At 53.4% G+C, this 9,763-nt stretch overlaps 2 protein-coding genes across 2 annotated transcripts; both read right to left on the bottom strand.

Moving 5' to 3' along the window:
- Nucleotides 1–3,684: 3,684 nt before the first annotated feature.
- Nucleotides 3,685–5,549, bottom strand: LOC113750429. Its single transcript, XM_027294403.1, has 2 exons — nt 4,599–5,549; nt 3,685–4,482 (listed from the first exon to the last, which is right to left on the bottom strand). Exons 1-2 carry the CDS (start codon nt 5,547–5,549, stop codon nt 3,685–3,687), a joined length of 1,749 nt encoding a protein of 582 aa, XP_027150204.1.
- Nucleotides 5,550–7,910: 2,361 nt separating this feature from the next.
- Nucleotides 7,911–8,483, bottom strand: LOC113750428. Its single transcript, XM_027294401.1, has one exon. The coding sequence runs from the start codon at nt 8,481–8,483 to the stop codon at nt 7,911–7,913; it is 573 nt and encodes a 190-aa protein (XP_027150202.1).
- Nucleotides 8,484–9,763: the final 1,280 nt, after the last annotated feature.

Raw genomic sequence — 9,763 nt, 5'->3', positions numbered from 1 at the left:
GCACATCCGAGACTACGCTTATCAGATTGAGGTGAAACTTATGCCATTTCGATGCTAAGACAGGGGGCTACAAGATTGAAGAAGGTCACTCAGTCCAGTTTGTAGTGCAACTAGGTCAAAAGATCAGTATACCGAACCAGCACCGTCAAAACAGGTTTACAAACCGAATTCTGGCTCAAATATCATAAGTCAGGCTCCCTAAGTCCAAATCAAGTGATTCTAAAGCCATTTGAAAGCTAAGATACAAGGATACATTTCTTAAGAAGGCATCAATAACCAAATCAGAAGTATTCCCAACCAAATTAACCAATTACAGAAGCAATTATCAAGTTCGGGTAGAAACAGGGTAACAATGGTATTTCAGTCTTTTCACAGGATACGTTGCTCGGATTGAGCTGAAATTTTGTAGGAAACTATAAAATACCATTATCTACAACTTTCATGTTTTATGGCAAGCCTAATTCAGCCTCTAGCATGGTGCAATAAAACCGGACAGAATAGAGCTGAAATTTTCCAGAAATCTGGAATTTTTGATTTTCAATTGAACTTTCTTCCTTTCCTTGTTCCAATCACTACCAAAACCCCTTATATAATTTTATATACAACATATACTTACCATACAACAAGTTTAGGCAGAAAATCATCAAACCCTAACTTGCATATATCATCCAAAATCATCACAACAACTTGTATAACTTGTAGTCTAATCAAAACATGAGCTAGATAACATCTTAAACCAAAATTTAAAAGAACAAGAACCATGATCAGATCTTATACCTCAAAACAAAGTTTGAAAGAGTGATACTTCACCTCCTTTGGAAATTTTTAGTTCCCCTAGCTTCCCAAACCCACAACTCACTCTTTAATCGGTTTAGAATTTTGATTCATCACTTAGATGGTGCAAATCAAGAAGAAAATTGTTTTCTCCTGCTCCCCCTTTCTCTCTCTCTTGTCTCGGCCAAGCTCAAGGAAAAATGAAGAAGAAAGGCTGCTCTATGGTGATTAAAAGGCAAGAAGATTAGGATTAGTCTAAGCCACAAGTTTTGCCAACACTTGGATCAACCACAACCACAAAATTTTCTCTTTCTTCTCCTTGTATTTTTGGCCACCAATTTCGGTCAAAGCCAGCTGGAATTGAGGGGATATTTTGCTCAAGTATTAATGAGCTCATGTGGTAAGAAAGTGGTGGTCAAGTGGTGCATTCAATCGGTAGTGCGCGGTACCAGTCGGTTCGCGCCGTTTTTCGTAAAAACACACGTACTAGGGTTTTTACTTCCTATTCACTAACCTTATATCACTGCTCCTAATCACATATTATTTCTCACTTAAAAGTCATTTTTAATCACCAAATTTTATCCTTGCTCCGAACCGAAAATTCATCCGGCGAAAAATCGCGAAAACCCTAATTTTGCTCCAATCTTGAAACCAAAAGTGAAACCCTACTTTCTAGGTTTATTTACACTCATTGTGGAACGATTGGGTAGAAGGGCTATAATAAATGAATAATTTCTAAATAAAAAGGCATTTTTGAGAAAAATATAAGAAATTTACGAGTCCTCACAACGCCAGCCCCAGCACAGCGCCCTCTCCTGTTGACGTCGGGAGGCCCTGTCCACCTGTGGGTTGGCTCCGCGGAGAAGCACGCCCGGGAGACGCCTCTCCCGAGCTTGTGGCACTTCCGCCATGTGGCCCCCGTGAAGCCGGGCCAAGCCCCCTCTATGCACGACCCCCGCCGCTTCTGCCAATCCTGGGAGATCTCCATCAATGACCGAGCCCAGTTCCCCGAGGTGGCTCGCGAGTTGGTCACGGGCTCGGTCCTCTCGGGTGACAGGAGGTGGCTGGACCTGGCGAGTCCGTCCGAGCTCCAGGACATGTACTTCACCGCCCAGGCCCAAGTAAGTCTTCTTCCACTTAGGCCACTTGGGTCCCTGTTCTCTCCTTAGGGATGTGCTAATTTTTACCTTCCTTTCCTCAGGCCAATGCCGCCGACGCTGCCCTGGTGACCCGCTTCTCCGAGCTGTCTCCCGACTTGGAGAACTGCAAAAGAAGAATCGGGAGACGGAGCAGAGGCTTACCCAGGCCCTTCAGGAGGCCGACTCCCTTAAGGCCAAATTGGGCAAGGCCGAGAAGAAGTTGGGAACGGCCCAAGTCCAGCTTGCCTCCACCCGGTCCGAGCTGGACCAGGAGAAGAAGGGCGTGGCGAAGCTGAGGGAGGACCACGCCATTGAGCTCTCCGGCACCGTCAGCCGGGAGCGCAAGAAGGCTGTTCGGGAGTTCATCTCCTCCGAACAGTTTGCCGCGGACGTCGCTCTCCTCAACCAGCCCATCCTTCAGGTCGGCTTCAGGCGTGCCCTGGACCAGGTGAAGGGTCTCAACCCGTCCGGTTTCAACTTGGCTGACTTCAAGGACTACAACCCTGCAGCCGAGGGGAAGCTGGACTGGCTCTTCGATGGGTACTGCAAGAGGCATGCCCTGAAGGACATGGTGGGCAGGATCGATGTGGGGGCTGAGCTGGCGGAGGTCCCCCTGGAGGAGGATGAGGCTCCCGGCAGGGCTTCCGAGAAGGAGCCGGTGGCTTAGGGTAGCGGCCACTCCAGAAACCCTTTCCATCTTCTTATAAGGATGTGGCCATGCCCCGCAGTTCATGATCTCCATAGATATCTTTTTGAATAGCCTTCACCATACGCCTCTCAACATGCTTAAGGTGTACCGCCAGCTCCCGCCTCAAGCAGGTCGCCAGCAAGAAGAAGGCATAGCTATGTTCTCCTTTTCTTTTATAGCTCAGTAGGCTTTGTAATAGATAGGGTCTGAACGCATATATGAAACGAGGTTTGAATGAAACTATCTGATTTTGACCTTCAATCCTTGCTAACGCCGAACTCTAGTAACCGAAAAGGCACACCGACCTCCCGGGTCGAGTACCAAATAGATCCACCAAGACAGCGTGGCGGCCTCTTGGGTCGAGCATCCATCACACTTTAAGCCAACAACTAAGTTGTCAGGGACGCCAAACCATCAAACTATCAGGCTGATTTAGCAATCTAATTCTATTAACCGGAGCGACGCGCCGACCTCCTGGGCCGAACACCAAACCTCTAGGTTTCAAATTACGCCGACCTCCCGGGTCGAACATCATACCTGATTTACTGAAGCAGCGTGCCGGCCTCTTGGGTCGAGCACCGGACCCTAAGGTTTTTTAAGCTGCGCCGACCTCTTGGGTGGAGCGGCAGAATTTTAAAGACAGTCCTGCCGACCTGCTGGGTCGAGCATCAACTCTCAAACTTTAAAGGCCTTCCGTTGATTTTTTATTTTAATTTGTCCCTTAGCCGCCGACCTCCTGGGTCGAGCGTCAAAATTTTAAACGCCGACCTCCTGGGTCGAGCGTCTCCAAAATTTTAAAGATAATTATGCCGACCTTCTGGGTCGAGCGTCTCAAAATTTTAAAGATAATCATGCCGACCTCCTGGGTCGAGTTTCGATCTCTCAGACTTGAAAGGCCTTCCGTCCGCTACCATTCATCCCTACTCAGGACCCCCTACTAGGACACTTAGTATTATCTGAGTGTGCTAGTGTAGAAGTGAAGATTTAAACGGCATTAATAATGAGAATGGACTTAAAACTTGAAAGGCGAACATTTATTTAATGATGAACTTGTATGAAGACAGTAAGATACCCTGGACCAATCTATCCTACGAACAACCGCAAATTCGAGAAGTGCCAAGTGCGGGGTACTTCTATTCCGTCTAATTTCGCAAGCTTACAGTACCCAACCCGACTTGCCTCCAAGACCTTGTACGGCCCCTCCCAGTTTGGATCAAGCTTGTTGGAGTTATGAGCTCGGCTGACTGAGTTCTTTCTTAGGACGAGGTCACCCGGCTGGTACTGCGTATTCCTCACCTTTGCGTTATGATAGCGGGCAAGTTGCCTCTTGTAATTAGCCATCCGTATCGCCACTTCCTCGCGCTTGGCCTCCAGCATGTCCAGGTTGCATCTCAACTCTTCTTCGTTGGCTGACGCAACGAAATTCTGCATCCGAGGCGAATGGAGGCCAACCTCCGCGGGTACCACCGCCTCCGTCCCGTAAGTCAGGAAAAACGGGGTCTCATGAGTGGCTGTCCTTGGCGTAGTGCGGTAAGCCCAGAGGACGCTAGGGAGTTCATCTAGCCAGCTAGACTGGGCTAGTTCCAACCTAGTCTTCAGCCCTTGCAGAATGGTTCGATTAACATTCTCTACCTGACCGTTGGCCTGAGGATGTCCGACCGAGGTGAAGTGTTGGCTAATCCCGAGCTCGACGCACCAGCTCCTGAAGGGATTTTCAGCAAACTGTCGCCTGCTGTCGGATATCAAGACATGCGGGATTTTCAGCGGCAGACTATGTTCTTCCAGAAGAACTTCTGAATTGCCCTTCCGGAGATAGTGGCTAGGGGTTCGGCCTCCATCCACTTTGTGAAATAGTCGATGGCCACCACGAGGTGTTCGTACCTTCCAGGAGCTCAGGGGAAGGGACCCAGGAGGTCTATTCTCCACTGGGCAAAGGGCCAAGGACTGTGGATGGGGACCATCTCCCGAGTGGGTTGGTGGCGCAGCGGGGCGTGCACCTGGCAAGCTCGGCATTCCTGAACAAGAGATGCGGCATCCCGAAACACCGAGAGCCAGTAGTAGCCTAGGAGCAGGCAATTCTTGGGCAACACTCGGGACCCCACATGTGCCGCGCACAGGCGTTCGTGAACTTCTCGGAGGACATAGTCGCCATCCTCAGGAGTTACGCACTTTAGTCGGGGAGACAAATACGACATCCTGTAGAGGGTCCCCCCAACGTAGGCATACATAGCAGCTCTGAGTTGGAGTCGGCGAGCCTCGGTTTTATCCTCGGAGAGGATACCCGAACTGAGGAAATCCACGAGAGGAGTCATCCAAGTGGTCGGGCTGTCTATGGCCAAGACCTGGATCTGGTCAATGCTTTTTTGCTTGACCACCTCCACCAAGACTTCTTTGCTCAGGTGGGCAAACGAGGAGGACGCCAGTTTCGACAGTTCGTCCGCCCGCTTGTTCTGCGACCTCGGCACCCGCTCGATCTCAAAAGTGTCAAACAGGGCTATCGCCTTCCGCACCTTAGTCAAATACTTCCTCATGACGTTCTCCTTGGCCTCGTACTCCCCGCGGACTTGGTAGACTACGAGCTGAGAGTCGCTCCGAACCCTGATCACGGTTATGCCCATCTGGTGGACTATCCGCAATCCTGTCAACAGGGTCTCGTACTTTGCCTCATTGTTGGATGTCGGGAAGTCAAACCTGAGGGCGTAGGTCAGCTCCTCCCCGGTGGGCGAGGTGAACAGCAGGCCGGCTCCGCTCCCTTCCTTACTCGAGGCCCCGTCCACAAATAGTACCCACGGCTCTTTCGGCCGCGCCTCCTCGGTTATAAAGCTCGGCTCGGTCACAGACAAACTGGCTCCCTCGGCGAGGAAGTCTGCCAGGGCCTGAGTTTTGATGGCGGTGCGAGGTTGATAGCCGATGTCGTGCTCAGCTAGTTCGACGGCCCATTTGGTCATTTTGACCGAGACCTCAGGTTTTGTGAGTATCTGTCGTAAGGGTTGATCCGTCAGGACAGTAATGCTGTGGGCCTGGAAGTAAGGTCAGAGCTTCCGAACGGCGTGCACCAAGGCGAGGACCAATTTTTCCGCCGGCGTGTACCGCATCTCCGGCCCTTGTAAAGCACGGCTAACGTAGTATATTGGTCTTTGAGCCCCCCTGTCTTCTCGCACCAAAACCGCGCTAATGGCCTCGTTGCAAGCAGACAAGTATAGGAACAGAGTTTCTCCCTGCTCCGGGGCAGTCAGAGCAGGCAGCTCAGCCAGGTATGATTTTAGGTCGGTGAAGGTTTTCTGACATTCCTCCGTCCATTGAAAGTCCTTTGGTGCTTTCAGGATTCGAAAGAAGGGTAACCCCCTTACCGCGGAGCGCGAGAGGAATCTATTCAGGGCGGTCATCCTTCCTGTGAGCCGTTGGACCTCCTTGACGCTCCTCGGAGGGGCCATGTCCATGATGGCCTGGAGTTTGGCCGGCCCGGATCCCCTCTCGGGAGACTAGGAAGCCCAGAAACTTTCCTGACCTGACCTCGAAGGTACATTTCTTTGGGTTCAGCCGCATCCAGCTTTCCCAAAGGATGTTCAGGATTTCCCTCAAGTCGGGAACGAGCTGCCGGTCAGTTCGACTCTTGACGATCATATCGTCCACATAGACCTCCATACTCTTGTCGATCTGATTCTGGAATAGTTTGTTGACCAGGCGCTGGTAGGTAGCTCCAGCATTTTTCAATCCGAACGGCATTGTCCGGTAGCAGTACGTCCCTTCCTCGGTGATGAAGGAAGTCTTTTCCCGATCTTCCTCGGCCATCTCTATCTGGTGGTATCCCTTGAAGGCATCCAGGAAATACAAAATGTCAAAACCCACAGTAGAATCTACTAACCTGTCGATCCTTGGCAAGGGGAAGCAATCCTTTGGACAGGCCTTGTTAAGATCTATGAAGTCCACGCACATCCTCCAAAACTGGTCCTCCTTCTTCACCAGGACGGGATTGGCTAACCAGGTCGGGTAATATACCTCCAAGATGATCTTGGATTCCAGCAGCTTGCCGACCTCCTTCCTGATCACCTCATTCCTCTCCGGGGCGAAACTTCTCTTCTTCTGCTTCACTGGCTTGAAGCGAGGATCCACGTTGAGGTGGTGGACGACCAGATCAGTTGGAATCCCGGGCATGTCCTCAACCGTCCACGCGAAGACCCGGGAGTATTCCCTTAGCAGGGCCTTCAGGCCCTCCTTCTCCTCGGAAGGTAACGATGCACCGATACGGAGGATCTGGTCAGGCCTGTCCTCTCTCAAGGGGAACTCCTCGATCTCGTCCTGAGTGCCCAACGGTCGGGCCTCCTCCCCCGGGATGTAGGGCTCCAGGCTGGTCGTCTGGGCGACCACCTTCTCATGTCCCCAGAGCACGGCCAAGTAGCAAGCTCTGGCGGATCTCTATGCACCTCAATAATTCCTCCCAGGGTGGGGAATTTGACGCTGAGGTGGAGAGACGAGGGGATAGCTCAGAGGGCATTCAAGGCGAGCCGTCCCAAGAACACGTTGTATGGGGATTGTTGTTTGACCACCACGAAGTTGACGGGGACGGTCCGGCATTTGAGCACCTGCCTTACCGTGACCATCAGGGTGATCATCCCCTCCGGAGTGATGGGCGGTCCGGTAAAGCCCACCAGGGGTGTCCGGACCGGGGTTAGCTGTCCGTCCTCCAAGCCGAGCTCCTTGAACACCCGGTAAAACAGGATGTCCACTGCGCTCCCCTGGTCGACGTACACTTTCTTCACCCGATAGTTATTGGTCACGACGTCTATCACGATGGCTTCGTGGTTCCCGGACGCCAGGGGAACCGCATCCCTTGGTCCGAAGGTGATCTCCTCATCCATGCGCAAGCGCTTTAGGGAATCATCCCCTTCGGGGGGAGGCCGCCTGTTCTTCCGAGCTGCATGGCTGTCCCCCCCCCGTGGGGCCCCCAACAATGGTGTTAATTACCCCTGTCAGGTTCTGAGTGTCCAAGTCGGGTGAGTTGCCCCGAGGAACGTCGCGCCGCTCAGGGCGGTCGTGACGCTGGCCCTCGCCCCTGTCTCCGCAGTAGGTGCGTCCTGACTCTTGGCCTGGTCGACCTTGCCGCACGATTCGCCCCAGGAAGCCGCGCTGGACCAGATCTTCGATCTCCTTTCGCAGGGCCCAGCACCCCTCCGTATCATGCCCAACATCACGGTGGAAGACACAGTACCGGTCCTGGTTCCTCTTGTTCTGGGGTGTCCCCATCTTAGGTGGCCGTTCTCCTAGGCCCTCCGCCTCCATAACGGCCAGGATCTGGGCTCTGGGCCGAATTAGGGGGTGTAACCTTTTTCCGGAAGCGGCGGTTGAGCGGGGGTTTTATCTTTTGAGAACCGGTCGAAAACGTTCTTCTTGGCCGGGCCGTCCTTGTTCTCGGTGGGGTTTCCCCGTCCTCTCCGATCTCCGAGCTCCCGATCCGACTCTCTCTTCAGGCGAGCAGCCTCCTCTGCATTAGCGGCCGCGTGCGCCCTGGTCAAGAGATCCTCCAGGTCTCCTGGAGGCTTCTCGGCGAGCCTGTAGAAGAGCTCCTCCACCCTGAGCCCGTTCATGAAGGCGGCCATGACCACTTTTTCATCCTTGTCCCTGATCTGCAAGCTCTCCGTGTTGAAGAGGGTCATGAAATTCCTCAGGGACTCGTCCGGCTTCTGCCTGATCGCCATCAGGTGAGTCACGTTTTTCGAGTAAGTCTTCGTGGAGACGAACTGGGTGGCGAACTGTCTGGCTAGCTCGGGGAAACTCCGGATGGACCCCGGTGCCAGACCCTGGAACCAGAGCCGGGCCTTCCCCTTCAGAAACATGGGGAAGGTCTTGCAGCGGACTGCATCCACAGCGGTTTGCAGACGCATGTGCGTCAGGAAGACCGAGAGGTGGTCTTCCGGGTCGGTCGAACCGTCGTACAGTTTGATGTTCGGGATCTTGAATCCCCGAGGTAACGGGTTGTCCTCTATCCCTCGGGTAAAGGGCGAGTCTGTCTAGTTGTCCTCGTACAATTGCGGCCGCAGGATCTGCTCGAGTTCGTCCAGGACAGGCTTCCACTGGGGAAGGTCCCGCGGCCGGCTCTTGATAGATCGGGCGGGGGAACGTTCAGACCCGTTCCGCGCAAGCTTCCACGAGGAGGGATTCCTCGGTCGGCCCCCAGCAGACCGGTCGCGGGAATACCTCTCGCTATCCCCGACCACCGAGGCCCGCGGCCGAGGGGGGGTCCGTGGCCGTTTCCTCCTGGGGGGCTGGTCCAGTGACTCATCCTCTGAGGGAACGGGAGGTGATTCCCTCTCCTTCCCCTTCGCCTTAGAGGTCTGCGCGCCACCGGCTTCACCCCCCTCCTTCGCTTGCCGAATTATGTCCTCCAGCATGGGGAGGTTCTCCGTCATGAACTGAAAGATCTGCTGTCTCCGTTCCCCCGAAAGGGTTGAGCCCCCGGCGCCCCGAGCCGCCTCGGTCTCCATTCGCCGGGACCCCTCGCCGGCTCCGGGATCGGTGTTCTCTACGGTTCGCTTTGAACGCGTTCTCGCCATCAACACAACTATTCGTACCTTCTCGTTCCCACAGACGGCGCCAACTGAAGAAGCACGGAACTTCCCCGAACCGAGCTGACCTGATGAGCTCGGCGTGCTGATGAGAAGAGCGTGTCCCTAACCTGCAAAGCGAACAAGAGAGTGAACTAATATGGGAGCCCCGAGGTCGTCCCCGAGGGCACTCCGACGGTCAAGTTAGTTTTCCGGCGAGTGAGATTCACAGGAAGTAAACGGACGGGAGTTATTGTCGAATAGTGAGCGTACCTTGCACAGTCGGTGTGCGTTATTATTTATACCTGCTTAGGAGTCCGACCTCCGTACGTTTCGGGACCTACCCAGAATAGTCTCAATCCCGCACTGAGGGGGATCAATCCCGACCTATGCGGGATTGTTCTCTGGAGCCCCTTGGAGCCCTAGCGGCGGGGGTCCGCGGGACGGTTCCCATGGGCCCGGGGTCTAAGCCCAGCTCAGGCCTCCCTGGGCTGCCATGTGTATAGGCCCAGGACGGGGCCTCTGCAAGGCCATTTATTAGTTGTTGCTTTCCTTTCGATGTTATTTCTTTTTTAGCAACATTTACATCACAGACGCGTTTAAGATTGAATCTACAGAGG

This window comes from Coffea eugenioides, chromosome 10 (genome assembly GCF_003713205.1).
Source record: "Coffea eugenioides isolate CCC68of chromosome 10, Ceug_1.0, whole genome shotgun sequence".
NCBI lineage: Eukaryota > Viridiplantae > Streptophyta > Magnoliopsida > Gentianales > Rubiaceae > Coffea > Coffea eugenioides.
This window is presented reverse-complemented; position numbering and strand designations above follow the sequence as displayed.

Excerpts from the sequence above, each read along its gene's own strand:
- LOC113750429 (XM_027294403.1), bottom strand. The coding sequence starts at position 5,549 with ATGACCAAATGGGCCGTCGAACTAGCTGAGCACGACATCGGCTATCAA. Across the intron at positions 4,483-4,598 it reads AGGAATGCCGAGCTTGCCAG|GTACGAACACCTCGTGGTGG; the intron begins GTGCACGCCCCG and ends AGCTCCTGGAAG.
- LOC113750428 (XM_027294401.1), bottom strand. The coding sequence starts at position 8,483 with ATGCGTCTGCAAACCGCTGTGGATGCAGTCCGCTGCAAGACCTTCCCC.